The 17,313-nt window shown below is 35.8% G+C and overlaps 1 protein-coding gene across 1 annotated transcript; it reads left to right on the top strand.

Moving 5' to 3' along the window:
- The first annotated feature begins 7,419 nt into the window (after positions 1-7,419).
- LOC124887129 lies at positions 7,420-8,780 on the top strand. The gene is made up of 5 exons (XM_047396314.1): positions 7,420-7,551; positions 7,645-7,864; positions 8,019-8,113; positions 8,162-8,479; positions 8,700-8,780. Exons 1-5 carry the CDS (start codon positions 7,420-7,422, stop codon positions 8,778-8,780), a joined length of 846 nt encoding a protein of 281 aa, XP_047252270.1.
- The last annotated feature ends 8,533 nt before the right edge of the window (positions 8,781-17,313 follow it).

The following is a 17,313-nucleotide window of genomic DNA, read 5'->3' as shown; positions in this document are numbered from 1 at the left end:
TCCTAGATAAGGGATTCATCAGACCCAGCGTATTCCCTTGGGGTGCACCAATTTTATTCATGCATAAGAAAGATAGTTCTCTTAGAATGTGTGTAGACTACCATCAGCTAAATAAATTCATGGTCAATAAAAAATATCCAATTCCCTGAATTGATAACTTGTTTGACCAACTTTAGGTTCCAACTACTTTTCTAAGATAGACCTTAGATCAGGCTATCATCAGCTCAGCGTCAGAGAATGTGACATTTCGAAAATAGCTTTTAGAACTAGGTATGGTCACTTTGAATTCTTAGTCATATCATTTGGTCTTACCAATGCCCCAACAACCTTCATGGACTTGATGAACCGCGTTTTCATGCAGTATTTGGACATGTTTGTCATAGTCTTTATTGATGACATTCTTGTCTACTCCTGCAGTGAAAGTGATCATGCAGACATCTCAGAATAGTCTTACAAAATCTCAAAGCCCATCAGTTGTTCATGAAATTTAGTAAGTACAAATTATGGCTAAGGTCAGTAGCTTTTCTTGGCCATATAGTTTCTGGTGATGGCATTAAAGTTGGTCCTCAAAAGATTAAAGTAGTGAGAAACTGGCCTAGACCCATCTCTTTATTAGATATTAGGATTTTCTTGGGTTTGGACTACTATTATCGATGGTTTATTATGAGATTTTTGTTTATTGCATCCCTCATGTCCAAATTGGCTCAGAAGAAAGTCAAATTCCAATGGTCAAATTCGTGTGGGAATAGTTTTTAAGAGTTGAAGACTCGACTTACTACAACCCTAGTTTTGACTTTACTAGATGGTTCAGATGGGTTTATGGCATATTTTGATGCTTCCAGAGTTGGTTTGGGGTGTGTTTTGATATAGAGAGGTAAGGTCATAGCCTACGCCTCTAGACAACTTAAGCCCCATGAAAAGAACTATCTGACCCATGATCTGGAATTATTAGCTGTAGTGTTTGCCTTAAAGATTTGGATGCACTATTTGTATGGGGTGCATGTTGATGTGTTCACAGACCATAAGAGCCTACACTATGATTTTTCTTAGAAAGACCTAAACCTACGTCAGAGACGGTGATTAGAGTTTTTGAAAGACTATGACATGAGTGTTCTGTATCATCCTGGCAAGACCAATGTAGTGGTTGATGCTCTCAGTAGTATGTCTATGGGTAGTATTGCTCACATGGAGGATGGTAAAAAGAAGTCAGTTTAGGAAATTCATCAGCTTGCCCGACTAGGTATCCACTTAGTTAATTCAGCAGAGGGTAGCATATGGGTGCATAATAGTTCAAAATCATATCTGGTTTTTGAAGTAAAAGAAAAGTAGGACAGGGATTCCAGTTTATTTAAACTAAAAGAGTCAGTCAGAGATTAGAAAGTAGAGGTTTTCTCCCAAGGGGGAGACGGTGTGTTACGCTGCTAGGGTAGGTTATGTGTTCCATATATGGATGGCATGAGACAACGGATTCTTGTAGAAGTGCACGGTGTGTGGTGCTCGATTCACCTAGGGGCCACCAAGATATACTGCGACTTATAGGAAGTCTATTGGTAGAGTGAGATGAAGAAAAACATTGCATAGTTTGTAGCTAGGTGCTCAACATGTCATCAGGTTAAGATCGAGCATCAAAAGCCTAGTGGATCTATGTAGGAGTTTAGAATTTCCACATGGAAGTGGGAGGAGGTGAACATGGATTTTGTGATGGGTTTACCTCATATTCGCCACCAGCGTGATTTGATTTGGGTCATTATAGACAGGATGACCAAATTAGTTCATACCTCTTATTCAGCCAAGGATTATTCCAAGATCTATGTCAGATAGTTGGTCAAATTGCACAGAGTTTCATTATCCATCATTTCAAATAGAGGTACGCAGTTCACCTCTTATTTCTGGAAAGCCTTCCAAAAGGGTCTTGGTACCCAAGTTTACCTCAGTACAACCTTTTAACCTTAGACAGATGGTCAAATAGGAAGGACCATCCAGACTCTAGAAAATATGCTAAGAGCGTGAGCCATTAACTTTAAGGGTAGTTGGGATGACCACTTGCCCTTGATTGAGTTCGCGTATAATAACTATTATCATTCCAACATTCAGATAACTTCATTTGAGGTGCTCTATAGGAGGAGATGTAGATCTTCTATTGGTTGGTTTGAAGTGGGTGAGGCCACAATGGTAGGGCCTGACTTGGTATTTAACGCCTTGGAAAAAGTTCAGTTGATCGGGAAAAGGCTTAAGACAGCTCAGAGCCAACAGAAATCGTATGCAGATGTGCGAAGAAAAGATGTCAAGTTTAAGATTGGTGAATATGCATATTTAAAAATCTCTCCTATGAAAGGAGTGAAGAGGTTTGGCAAGAAGGGGAAGCTCAGTCCCTGATATGTCGGTCCTTACAAAATTCTTAGCTATTTTGGAAAGGTAGCTTACGAGCTTTAGTTGCCTTCAAACTTAGCTTCAGTGCACCCAGTGTTTCATGTCTCCTTGCTAAAGAAGTGTACAGGTGGCCCAATAGTTGTGGTCCCTATAGAGGGTATAGATGTACAGAACAACCTCTCTTATGAAGATATCCTAGCCAAAATCCTTGATCATTAGGTTCACAGACTGAGGAACAAAAAAGTTCTTTTGGTCAAGGTTCTTTGGCAGACTCAGTTCGTTGAGGGAGCTACTTGGGAAGCAGAAGCAGATATGCAAACCAAGTATCTTCACCTCTTCTCTGCAAACTCAGATTCAACTCTAGGTAACAGTTTTTCTTGAATTTAATAAGTTTCATGCTCAGATTACCTTTACAACTCTGAATCGATTCAGTTGCATAGCATTCTCATATCATGCATACCTTTATGAAACAACTCAGTCATGTGTCATGCCTTCAGAATTCAGTCATGCTTCAATTATGCATATTCAGTATGAAAACTCAGTATATTAGTAGTTTCAGTCATGAAATCATGCTTCAGTTGTTCTTATCCAGTATATAAACTCAGTTTATTAGTATTCTCAGCTTAGTCAGTCTCATTCAAGGACGAATGTTCCTAAGGGAGAGATATTGTAAGACCCCACAAAATTATAAGCTCAACTCAGTTCTTTAGAGCATGCAAAGAGGTCCCAGAATTAGAAATTTCTGCTAAGTGTTTACACTTAGATTTATTTTAGCCCTCATAATGTGGTGATCTTATTTTACGACCCTTATAGCCTTGAAATGTCGATCCTTGAATTGAATCATGATCAAGTGTGTCAGTAGGTCACTTCGGGTGAGTTTATAAATTTTTGGACCTCGTTTGAAACATGTTTAGGATTCCAAAATAATGGATCAACGTGATCTCGATGGGTCGCATTGCCTATCATGTCGATAGATATTTTTTCCCAGCTCTCTATGCAAATTTCAATGAGCTGATGCAATCTCGATGCATCACATTGGCCATCGCTTCGACCCCATCAATGCACGGTTGGACTGTGCGTCGCTGGGCGTGTTTTCAGTAATTAAAAGTCCCCGTCTAGAGAGGTATTTGGGTCATTTTTTCACGTCTATTCAGCCCTAAAAAGATGAGATTTATCACTCCTAAAGGTAAAATCCATTCATGGTTCACAAATCCTCTCAAGAACAAACCCTAAGCCCTCAAATTCAAGATTCAAGTCCCAAGAAATTCACCACAACCTTTAGAGAATTGATTACCAAGGTATGTTGGGTGTTCATCCAAGGGTTTCCTTCCACTTTTGGAGTTCAAGAACCTCTTGTAAAATTTTAACATGTTTGTTTCCATGAATTCTATGTTGAGTTAAATTGTATTCGTGATTATGATTTTTATTTGGGTTCTAACCCATGATTTATTACAAAATTCATGTGAATTAAATAACATGTGTGAATTATTATGTAATTTAATATTGGAAACCCTTGAATTTGTGAGTTTGGAATTATGATCATGATGCTTGCATGTTGACTAGTATTATGTGCATAAACTATGCCCCCCAAGTGTTTGATAAAATGTTCATGTGATTTGAGTAGTGAAATCATATCATGTTAGCATGTATACAAGTTTTTACCATGCAAGTGCTTGATAAAATGCTTCAAAGAATGAATTGTGACAAAGTGTCTACTTATCATGCTTTCAAAATTGTGCTATGTTTTACAATTTACACAATCGAGTCCTAGGGGTATCTAATACCCAATAATCTAGCTGTTTACCTAGCGGTACAGTAGTTACAGAATAGTCTCAGTAGTGTCAAGAACAGTAGCACTCAATCCAGTTCAGTTAGTTAATAGAACTTATTGAACTCAGTTTAGTTCAGTTCAGTTAGATAGCACGATTAGTAACAGTTCAGTCAAGCCTAGAACAATCTAGAAATCAGTTTAGTGTCTATTCAGTTGGGAGTAAAAATCAGCACTAAGCGAACCCAGGAGTGTAGGGGGCATTCCTGTCAGAAAAGGGTTTTACCCTTAGTAGCAATCCCAGTATTACAGAACTACGTAGCAAGCGTAGTTTGAAATATCTTCATACTAGACTAGGGTTGATACATCTCGTATGAGTTTTCCTACCAACGAGGGTTGACAAAATGTCTTTCTGCCAGAGAGAGTTAACTCACATCCATTGTTAGTATCCCTTGGCAAGGTGCTAACACCCTTCCAACTGGGGTCACAGGTTGGACCCAACTCAGTTCACAGTTGGGGTATGTCGGTTAGATGAACACTCCCACAGTAATAATTTCAGTTTCAGATCAGTATAAAACCTCAGTTTAATTTCAGAATCAGGATTATCAGATACAGTTACCCAGCTCAGCATGGAACTTAGTTCAGTTCCACAGAATCAGGACTATCAGAAATAGTCACCCAATTATTAGCAAATTAGTTATTAGTGATCTCAGTTTCAGTATCAGTAGATTTACCAGCAATATTGCATAGTCAGTAATTACAGCAGTTTTAGATATACATGTAATCTCGTTCAGTTATATTCATATTATCCAGTCAGTTATTATTCATGCATATGAACCCATTCATATTAGCCTATCTCACTTAGCATACCGGTACATTCAAAGTACTAACGCATACTTTTCTATTGCGCTATGATGTCTTATATCATAGGTTCAGATGCACGGGTTCCTGGCCATACTTAGCAGCCCAAATTTTCAGTAGCAGATATAGTGGTGAGTTCTCATAGTTCGAGGATAGAGTTATAATTTCAGTATTTCAATATTTAGTACATTCAGTAGTCAGAGTTAGTTGGGGACTTATTCCATCAACTTCATATTCAGACAGTTAGAGGCTATCAGACTGGATTATTTCAGACAGATGTTTAGTTTTCAGTATTTATTTATTAGTATTTAGTATTTGTTTTTCAGTGATGAACCTTATGGAAACTTCAACCTAATTTTTGTATTTATTTTAGTAATATTATATAGTGCTCACAACAGGTACCAATCATGGGTTAGCTTGTGGTCCTTCAAGATTATGAGCACCGTATGATATCCGGGGTGCAGACTTGGGGGGTTACATAGATCGTGGAGATAAATAGAGTAAGGTACTTATTCTTTTATAAAATAAGGAATTTCAACTAGCGTCTAGGATAGAGATATACCTAGAAGCCTTTCTCTACACTTGCAGGATGACATCTTAATGTTTCTAAATGGATTATTATATTCCCGCTCAATGATGTAGTTGTAATGTCCAGTTAGGTAGAAGATTAGAGGTCGGGAAACCATGATCATATGATAAACCCTGTGAATCAACAACCAATATAAGTAATCTAACAATTTAATTTCAATAGCATAGTATGATTGTTCGTGGTGCTATAACCCTGGGTTTTCATCCATTGATTGTCCAAAGTCTTTACTTCACCGCATTATTTTAATTTACTTTTAGTTTATGAACTTTCAAAACTCTTTTGGTTACGTGTGCACCAATTTTATCTCAATAGTCAAACTAGAAGTGGATAGCTGTTTAACACATTCGACTTTATTTAAGTCCACTGTATTACTTGGTGAAACCACATACACTGGCATGTGCGTAATAATTTTTTGACATTGTTGTCGGAGACTTTTAAATTGGCAACTATTTTAGTTTTAGTTTTACTTTTCAGATTTCTTTGGTTCTTTACACTTGGTCTTGGTATTAAATTTTCCAGAAATAAGTTTATAGACTAGTAAGCTAGCAAGGGATAGGGAATTAGTTGCACTAAGCCCCAAACCTGAGCAATGTTTTCATTAATTAAGGAGACAAGCAGTCCTTCTCCATCGTATCCTACAAATTCAAGAGGAACAAGATAATCCTGATCTTATGGCTGAAGATCTACCAGCCCGCAGGACAACTCGTGAAGTGGCAATCCTACTTCTAACGAATTTAGCCTCCCCTTTTTAAAAATCGGCTGCTAGAGGTAACTTTGAGCTGAACAGAACATGGTGCAACTTTTGATCAGTAGTGGGCAGTTTATGTGGCTTTCACATGTAGATCTAGTAGTCAATCTATGAAACTTCTTGGAGATCAGTGATACATTTATCCTTATGAATGTGTCAACTGACTATGTTATGTTGACATTTTTCCCCTTCTCACTATAGGGGAAAAAAATAAGTGGTTGAACGCTGAGCTGGTAAGTTCAATCACAAGATGGGATGACTTTGCCTAGAAATTATTCATCCGATTCTTTCTATCTGGAAAGACTGTGAGACTGCATAATGAGATTGTGAGCTTCAATCAGAAGCCATATGAGAACTTATATCATGCATGGGAAAGGTTCAAAGCTCTTCTTTGGGACTATCTACATCATCAACAGTCCAATGAGGTACTATCTCACACTTTTGTTAAGTCACTTTATCATAACAATTTTTTTTTGCAATATTTAGTTACAAGTGATCAAGCATTGGAATTGACATATGATGAGCTATAAACTTGTTGAACCGGATTGGACAAAGGAATCCTGAGTGGTATTCTGACTCAAGAAGTGTACAAAAAAGGTTCCAGGTGTGTTGGAGATGGACCAATTTACTGCTATATCCACTTAGATTGCTTTACTACAAAATCAGTTAACTACTCAACTCAGCTATATAAAATTGAGGGTAACACAGCCTGTAGCAATAGAGACTGTAATTCATCAGATGGGTACTTGGTGTGAGATTTGTGGTAATAGTGGTCATTCTAAGACTATGTGTGCTACAAATCCTAAGTCAGTGATGTTTGTGAGCAATGCTCAAAGGCCGAATTATGGGAACTCCTACAATCTAAAGTGGCATACTCAACCACCAAATCCATTATGGAACAACCAACAATAACAGTTTTAGCAGCAACAGGTTCAAGGGTATCAGTCCACTAGCAATATGGAAGAGATACTGAAACAAGTTTTAGCTACTCAAGAACAATCGACAGTAGATATAAAGAGCCAGCAAGTAGATATAATGAGCCAGAAAGTGGCTACAAAGAACTTAGAGATATAGGTTGGGTAAATGCAGCAAACACAAAATGCTTGGCCTCAAGTTTGTGTGCCAAGTAACACGGAACCTCCTAAACAAGTAATCGCAATCACTTTGAAAAGTGGTAAAGAACTAAATAAAGAACCTCCTAAGACAACTAAGGAGGTAGATGCATAGATAGTTCCCCAATAGGTAGATGACAAGGTTGCTAAAAATTTGAAGAAGTCTGAGTACTCAAAAACCAATGATCCTGAACAGGTGAAGGAGATACCATCACCACCTTTCACACAGAGACTTCTAAAATCAAAGGAGGATATGTGCTTCAAGAAGTTCTTTGAGACCTTCAGAGAGATTCACATTAATCTTTCTCTTTTAGATGTATTGCCGGGAATGCCCAAGTACGCTAAGAACTTGAAGGATGTGGTCTCTAAAAAACTTAAGCTGCATGATGTCGAGATAGTTACGCTCAATGAAGAGTGTAGTTTTGTAGTGATGCATAAATTCCCAAAGAGTTGAAAGACCTGATGAGTTTCACTCTCTTGATTTAAATTGACAATAATTATGTGGTCTACATACTTAGTGATTTGGGGGCTAGTATCAACTTGATTCTCCTATTCTTGTTAACACTTTAGGCTTAGGGAAATCAAGATCGAGATTTGTGTTATTCCAATTGGCAGACCGGACCATCGCCCATTCTAAGGAAATCACAAAGGATGTTCTCATCAAGGTTGGTAAGTTTATTATTCCTGCTGATTTTATTGTTTTAGATTTTCAGGCAGATGAAAAAGTGCCAGTCATCTTAGGACATCCATTCTTGGTGATGGAAGGAGTGTTGATAGATGTGAGAGAGGGTATGCTCATCATGAGGATAGATGATAAAAAGGTGGTTTTCAAAGTGTACAAACCACTCAAAACACTATCCAACTACAAAGATTTATGCATAATTACAGTGATTGAAGAGGATAAGTATGGGGTAGTGGAGTTTAGTCCACCAAAGACCTCTTTGGACTTCCACATTGAGCAGCCAAGGCGACAACCACCCCATCCTAAAATAATGCAGATTGATGATCCTGAAAAAGCTATTATTGAGAGAGTAGTTTACCTTGAGAGTTCACACTCAAAAGTTAACAAACGAATAAGAAGATGACCTACAAGTAGGAGGAAGAAGATGAAGGAAAATGGATGAGATGTAGATTGGGTTATGCCACAATACTAAATCAGGTGCTTCTTGGGAGGTAACCCAAGTTAAGGTAGGTTTTATTTTTAGTATTTTTAGTTTTTACTTTACTATTTTTGTTTTTGTTGAGTCACAGGTTGATGAGAAGTTGAGTATCGAAAAACCTGAGCTAAGGAGTATGGCAAAGACTAAGTGTCGAGTCCTCGGACCCTCTTGATGTATAAAGATACTACTAGCTAGGCCTAGAGGCCTCAAAAAGTATTTCTATCTCTATTTTTTATTATTAATTTAGGGACAAAGTAGATTTTTAAGTGTGGTGTGGGGAAATTCCTATTTTTAGGAGTAATTTTAAATTTTTTTTGTTTTAGAAATAAATGGGATGTTCTTGTTGGTACTATATTTGATTCCATAATGCAGGTATTTGGTTGAAAAAAGCATATTGATTGTGTGAACTACTAATTTTGAGACTCCTAGGCGCATGTTTATGACTCTTGTACTTGTTGGCTTAATGTTGAATTCATGTGATTGTTTGGTTAAGAGTCTATAATGATCCTGCTTGAGTTGAGCATGTGCCATGTGTATGTATGGTGTTTGTATATTCCATGTTGCATTTGATGCTAGAGCTTTCCTGGTGTGTGTGCAAAGTTAAATAAAGAGTGTGAGTTTAGGAGATGATATAGGCATTTCTTTGATAGCCTTATTTCATACCATCTTTTTCTGACCCTTGTGCATAATCCTAGTTAACCCCATTAAGCCTGTAGCTTTTTCTTTGGCAGTCTCATATGTAGCATAATCCCTTCTTTGATTGACCTTAATTTGACCCAAAGCTCCTAAGCGCTTTAGTGTAAATTAATTAAATTAAGGAGTTGAAAATTCAAGTAGGAGAAAGGTTTAAAGCCCCAAAGTGATAGTTATTGGTGTGTACAATTGTTATGTGTTTTGGTTGGGAGTTGTGTAATGTAAACTTTTTTTTTCAAGATTAATAAGTTGTGAATAGACAATACTCCTAACACAGTGTATGTGAATAAGCTTAATGATATAGGATAAAACAAAAGACGTGTGAAGGTAGTAGAGGTGGAAGTTGGTTGTTAGAGATTAGTCTTATTTGCATAATGTGATGTATTAAGGAGCTTAGGGAAGATAATCACCATTACTGGCCAGACTAGTTCCTACCCGTCCCTTAGCCTACATTACAATCCATAAAGTCCTATTTGATCTAAGCTTCATCATTCTGATATTAGTGAAGTACTACACCAAAGGCAAGCCTATGATTCATCATGTTTAACTCATGAATTCTTTTTGGAGAACGAGCATAATTTGATTATTGTACCCATATGTTATAAATTATATCCATGTGAGTGCTTATGGGCAACTTCTTTGTTGTGATGGCACATGTTTGATTATAGTTGGGTGATTTGTATGATTTTTATGATTGAACAATATGTATGAGTTTTCCAACTAGGTGAGTCAATTCTTGAGGCTAGGATGTTTTGGAGTAGTGTTCTTGAACTATCAATTGTGTTTGTAACATGCTTAGTGTTGACACTTGTATTCTGCATAGTTATTATAGTACTAGCTTGAGTATGTTTCCTATAATAGAAGTGTAGAGTCACCTCAAATTATGATTCTTATAGTGAAGAGTTGTTTGAGAACGAACAGGGCTTTAAGTGTGGGGTGGTGATCTGAGGTGGTTTTATGCTTTTTAGTGTTGTTATCCTAGCTTATATAGCTTTGTTTTGAGGACAAATTATGTTCTTAATGTGTTAATGATGATATATTTGAGAATCTAAGTCTTTAATTACTTAATTACAATCTTTAAGGTGTCTTTTAAACAAGTTCTGACTTAAATTGGTCACTTAGAGTTCAAACGAGAAAACTAGTTTTACTAGCTTGAGCTAGGTGTTGTCTAGTTGATAGCGATAGATTCTAATACATGTAATGAGTTCCTAATGGTATTATTGTATAATTATGTGTGGAAAAACTTGTTTATAGTATTCAAGGGTCAATTGGATCAAGCATAGGGTGAAAACACTAAGCTAAAGATTAATAGAACGAAACTAGTTCTTAACTTGAGTTTCTAGTTCATCGTTCTTGATATTGTGTTGTTTTGAGCTCTAATCCATGGCATTTTATGTTTTAGGATACTTGGTGAGTTGATTATGATGATATATGGAGGATATAAAAGATGGAAATCAAGTGGAAATAACACCAAAAGGCTTGGGATGGTAGGCAAATGCACAAGGCAAAGTGTAGACATCAAATGCAATTTCTAGTGAAGCCTCGCAATAGAGAGGCGCCGAATCCCTTAGTCCATTGGATAAAGAAACACGCTGCACCCCTTAGTAAATTGAATCAAGCAACGCATCAAATACCATACTCCCTAGGAGAAAGCAATGCATTGCGACCCTTATTCCCACACGACCAAACTTAAATCCTATAAATAGGACACTTGTACTCATTCTTAAATACCTTGGACGTCTTTGAATCTTGAAGAGGGGCTGAAAAAACTTCAAATAGTATTTTTATTTCTTTAATTTAGTTTGTTTATGGATTATATCATGTATTCAATGATTTTGATTACAGTTATGACCATTAGTGGCTAAACTTCTCTTTTCCGGGGTTAAGGCCAAGAATATGATTATGATTGCTTTAAATTGATTTTATTTTGATTGATTATCATATTTGGTTGATTATTTATCCTTTTTATAACTATTTTAAGTATTCACAACCCTTAGAATACATCAATTGTCAACTTTGTGAGCTCAGAAGGGGGAATAAGAAGATAGAACATGAGGATAAATAGAGTAAGGTTCTTATTCTTTTATAAAATAAGGAATTTGAATTAGCGCATAGGATAACGATATACCTAGAAGCCTTTCTCGGTTCACTTGCAGGATGACATCTTAATGCATCTAAATGGATTATTACATCCTCGCTCAATGATGTAGTTGTAATGTCCAGTTAGGTACAAGATTAGAGGTCGGGAGACCATGATCATATGATAAACCCTGTGATCAACAACCAAGATAAGTAATCTAACTAATGAAGTTCAATAGTGTAGTATGATTGTTTTTAGTGCTTTAACTATGGGTTTTCATCCATTGATTGTTCAAAGTCCTCACTTCACCGCATTATTTTAGTTTACTTTTAGTTTATAAAATTTCAAAACTCTTTTGGTTATGTTTGCACCAATTTCATCTCAATAGTCAAACTAGAAGTGGGTATTTGTTTAACACAAGTCTTTGAGGGATCGATATTCAGCTTTATTTAAGGCCACTGTATTACTTGGTGAGACCACATACACTTGCGTGTGCGCTTTGGCGCAACATATTGATTTTGGTTTGATTATTAACTTTACCCTTTTTGATTTGTAGAAATTTAAAAAATTATCTTTCTAAATATCTATTCTAAGTTAATTTTATAGATAAGGACTTTAGATTTTTCTGATTGATTTGTTTGTTAAATGGAAATTAATGAATTTTTGTTGCATGATGTGCACGAGCTTTAATTTAATTAGCATTTATTCATAAGATGGATGACTCACTTAGTAATACATAATCATAGCGGGCATGTTTTGTATACATAATCAACATTGTCATGGAGTTTTTGTTTGAGATAATTTCTTCTATTTTTTCTTTTAGTTGAAATTTTTTGATCCAAATATTAAACGAAATAAGTATGTTATGATCGAAGAAGTAGTCAAAAAAATCAAAGGTTCGTTTTTTTCTTAGTAGATATAAAGTTTTTCTTTATTTTATTTGTGCAGAAACTTCTAATATTTAGAAATTTAAATAATTTTCTCTAAAAATCTAATCTTAGGTCTTGTAAAGTATTTTTGTGATCTATTGCTTGCATGGTATTTTCGTTATCTATTGCTTTTGGTTTGATTATTAACTTTTCCTTTTTTGATTTGTTGAAATTTAAAAAAATTCTCTCTCTAAAGATCTATTCTAAGTTTTTTTTGGTAGAAAGGACAATTTATTCATCACTAATATTATGCATCATACAATAGCTACATTAGCATTGCTAACAATAGATAGTATTGTCTTATTACTAATATTACATAGATCATATACTATCAGCATACGTTGCCCTACAAAAAATGTTTCTTTCTTGTCTACTCTAAGCATTCTATGAATAAACAATGGGGGAATTATCTATTCTTCAAAAAATGACTTTGTTTTTTTTCTTCCGTTCCTCCTTAGCTATCTAATCCACCGGTCCATTTAGCTTTCTTCCTTTATGGAGAACTGGTGAGTTCCCCAACTCCCTCAGGAGACCCCTGCATAAGACAATTATGTTAGTTTCCATATCTGTTTCATTATAAGGGCTTGTTGTTAAGAAAGAGGAGCCAGTAGAAATAGTTAAAACATCACATTTTACTTTATGAGCCATTTTTAAACCAATGTATAGATCCATTATTTCTTCCTCTAAGCAAGAGTTAACACTAATTCTAATATAGAAACCTTTTATCCAATTCCCTTAATTATCTCTTAATAACCCCCCCAACTCCTCCTGTTTTAGAGGTATGTCAAAGGAACCATGAATGTTCAGTTTCATCCATTTATTGGGGGTACATAGAATTGATTCTCACTGTCCTATTAATCAGCTTTAAAGTTTCCTGTTAACATGAGAAATCCCATGGCTTTATCAAAGGGAACATCTGCAGGTATAATAGTGTTAGTATGGTCGAACAAGTTATTATTTCATTTAACCAAATGCTCCACAGGTAGAAAGGGAAGACATCAATCCAAGTAAGATACTTCCGTAATTAGACTTGCCTCATTTTACTACAACCTTCCAACCATCCTTAGGTGTGCAGAAGTTGAAGAGGCTCAATGTAGTGAAACATGTTCATCTTGGCCCAAAAGTAGACTATGTGAGGGCACACTAAAAATATGATTGATGGTTTCATACTGATTACAAAATTTATAAAGAGGATCAACTTTTAAACCTATATGGCTAAGATATAAGCTTTTAGGAAGTCGTTGATGGTAACATAACCATATGAAGAATTTGATCTTGTTAGGACATCGCAGCTTCCAGTCCATTTGTAATTTTTATTGCCCATTACATTTGGAATGTTTTTATCAATAATAAACCTATAGGCTGTAGTTGCAGAAAATTTACCATTTGTGTTAATGTCCATTAAAGCTTGTTTTTAAGACTTAGCTTCTCAGGTATGAGGATACTAGAGATAGTCTTAGCAATTTTTTTGGCAAGTGGTAACTAATATTACTCAAATACCAGTTCTTATGCTTAACAATATTTCCAACTTTCATCATTTTGTCTCCCTGAGTTAAGGGGTGTAAATCAATTTTGTTAGAGGTTTATTATAGGTGGTCCAGTTGTAACTCCAAACACTAATGCTTTGGCCATTACCTATCTTCTATTTGGATCATACTTTATAGATTTCATAACCTAGCAAAATATTTTTCCCTGTACTACCGTTAGTCTTGCTTTGCTGTGATAATACATGGAGATTCCTATTTTTAGAATATTTATGGAGAAAAATAGAGGTCCAAAGAGATTCAAGTTTGTTAAACATTCTCTAGGGTAGCTTAGCTAGGAGGGCTTTGTTTTTATTGACACTTTTTTGCATTCCTAGACCCCTAAATCTTTAGGTCGGACAAGAGTTTTCCATCTCATTAAGTGTAATTTCTTCTATGTATCTGTAGTACCCCAAATAAAGTTTCATTGAATTTTATCAATTTGCTTAGTAGTTCCTATTGGAAGCTTTTATATTGCATAATGTGAGTTGGTATACTGTTAAGGTAAGATTTTACCAGAGTTGTTCTACCAACAATGTTTAGGAACTTAGTCTTTCACCCTCAAAGCTTCTCTTTTAGGTTGCCAACTAAGAATTGGTAGTCACTAATACCGGGTTTTCTGCTAAGGATCGGAAATCCTAAGTATTTCCCAAATTTTGTACAGGATTTAACTTTAAGAATGGAAGTAATTAGTCGTTTTGAAGCGTCATTGCAATTTTTAGAAAAAAAAGATTTTTGATTTAACTAGGTTAGTACTTTGACCCAACCAAAGACATAAGTTTTGAAGAGTGTTCCTAATATTAAGGCAACTACTCTCATCATTGATGGACGTCAGGACTAAATTGTCCATAAAGAAGAGGTGAGTTAAGAACGGTCTATTCCTAGAAATTTTCATTAGGTCCCACATTTCAAAAGCTGCTTCTTGATTTATATTATAGACAATACTTCTATACAAAGAATGAAGATATAGGGTGCCATTGGGTCTTGGTGAAGTCCAAGCAACACCTCTTTTTAGTTTATGGTACGACTGCTATAAGGATATAGTAACCCAACTAAGGTTGGGGTCGAATCCCAAGGGAACACTTGGCTTTGCAAATCTCAGTAGTTGTACTCAATGCATAGAAAACAAAAAGTAAATGGGGGATTTTTTTTGTAGTAATCTTGAGAAAATAACAATATTAACTTGGTTGAAATTAGTAGTAAGTGAACACTAGGATTGTGTTCCCTATGGCATCTCAATTCCACAGTCTTTTCATGCGTTGTTGAACCAATCCAATTCCTTGCATGTAGAATCGATAAGTTATGTGCCTTCTATAGTCTTTTGGACGAGTAGAAGGATTTCACCCTTTACCTTTTGAGTCTCAGGGTGTTGCACTACTAACCCTTATCTTGATCCCAGTTAACTATTACCTTTTGAGTCTTTAGTTATTAGATAAAACCTAACCATCTTACGTAGATAGAACCTAGAAGCGTGGATCGACAATTAAACCCTAATTTAGTGTTATCTTTATCTTTTCCTAGTCACAACTTCTCTTCTGGAGTAAGTAGCAACATCTAGGCAGGATCTTAATGTGTGCACCCATTAAAAAATCAATCATAATAAAGATAAAGCAATGCATGCCATGGGTATTAGTTCAGATCAACAATTGCACTTCCCTTATTTCGTCAATTCACCAGGGTTTCCACAACCCTAGCTATGAATTTTAGTTGCTCATGATTGTGAATAAATCAATAACATTCATAATAGAAATCATAGATGAAATCACAATGATAAGATGAATAAGAACCCACAACCGTAAGTTGAATAATCAATCAAAGTCAATACAAGGAAATACCAAGATAAAAGAGAGATCTTGGAATCAAAATATATTTCTGAATGTCAAAAGTGCGTAACTCGTACTAAAAAGTACATAGGGGGTATTTAAAGTACATGAGAAAACCCTAAAAACAAATCCCCAAATGAAATAGGAGAAAACCGGGTTAGTGGCCACCTATTCTTTGTACCGCGGTCTGGCGCAGGCATAAATCGCAAGTTGCGGATGGACAAATTCTTGCAAGTTAGCTCTCGGGATTTTGGGTTTCTGGCACCCACTTTGTCTACATGTGGTCGGTAGGTCTACATGTGGTCCGTAGGCTGATTTAGTAGGTACCGGGAGTCAGTTTTGTCAGTTCTTCTTCGACTCTCAAACATGCATTAATCACGATCAAGCTGAAAAACATCCCAAACATCCATAATCACTCCAAAATAGCTAAAAACACCTTTTTCACGAACTTACCATCTAAAACACGATTTTCTGCAAAACATACCCAAAACATATCATATCTAACAAAAATGCCTAAAAAACTTGCGTATTTTCCTTATTTTAAGCATCGAAAGTGCTATATTTCTATAGAACATCAACACCTTCAAGTTAAACGTTTTCATGTCCCTAGGCAACAAAAATACAACAAAACAAAAATAACGCTTAACTAGTAGAAACTAAGCTATTCAAGGCAGTCAGTCAACACTTAAATTCAAAACACAACATCCCCCTCCAATCTCAATTTTCACAATCAACTGTGTATGAAAATGAAGCACAACAGTGTGACACAATGGGATCAATCTATGGAAATTACATTAGCAACAAACAACCACTCATAGATACAAAATAAATTACCTGAAATAAGAAAATATCTAGCAACATGACTCAAGTGCCCTCACAACAAAGATGTCCCACTCAGTCATATAAAATCATGCATTTCAATGTAGGGACGATCAAGAGACACTTACGCTCAACAAAGAGGTTCCAATCAATGCATTTCAAATACCATATGCTATCCCTTATTTTTTTTACCTTGGCATTCAGATAGTCAAGTTAGGATCACTATAGACTTTTCTCGACTTGTAATGTAGGCTTGGGGTCTGGTATGGTACATATGGACATATAATGTGACTAAGACTCCTTGGCACTACAGTAACCTTGGGGTCTCACTTACTAGCCAATTTTCTTTTTATCCCCCCCTTATTTCTCCTTTTTATTCTTTTATGCACATTTAGGTTGGGTGTGGTCTTTTATCCTTTCTTTTTACCTATTCATAATTTTTCTTTTCTTTTTATTATTTTGTTTTCTTTTCTACCGCGCCCAGCCCTACTAACTTTTTCTCTTATTTTACCTTTTTTCATATCCATTTTACACTACGCACCCCTATGATAGCCATCCTCAATTTAGGCATTTTTCCTGTGTTGAGGTGCACAATGTCCAAGGAGGACCTGGGCCAAAACAGGTATATTATAATACAAATGGGAAGGTGAATGGTGAAAACAAGAAAAAATAGGCTACAAAGCTCAAAGCAGGGATCAAGGGATATCATTCACACATGGAAGGTCATTTAGGCTAAAAGTGGACTATAATAAAAAAACGACCTATGATCCTTTCTTAACCAAATATCCTTTAATCTAGGCAAGAATAACCAAGCAAGTTCTAAATTTGACATACAAAG

The sequence above is a fragment of the Capsicum annuum genome, chromosome 9 (assembly GCF_002878395.1).
Source record: "Capsicum annuum cultivar UCD-10X-F1 chromosome 9, UCD10Xv1.1, whole genome shotgun sequence".
NCBI classification, from domain to species: domain Eukaryota; kingdom Viridiplantae; phylum Streptophyta; class Magnoliopsida; order Solanales; family Solanaceae; genus Capsicum; species Capsicum annuum.
This window is presented reverse-complemented; position numbering and strand designations above follow the sequence as displayed.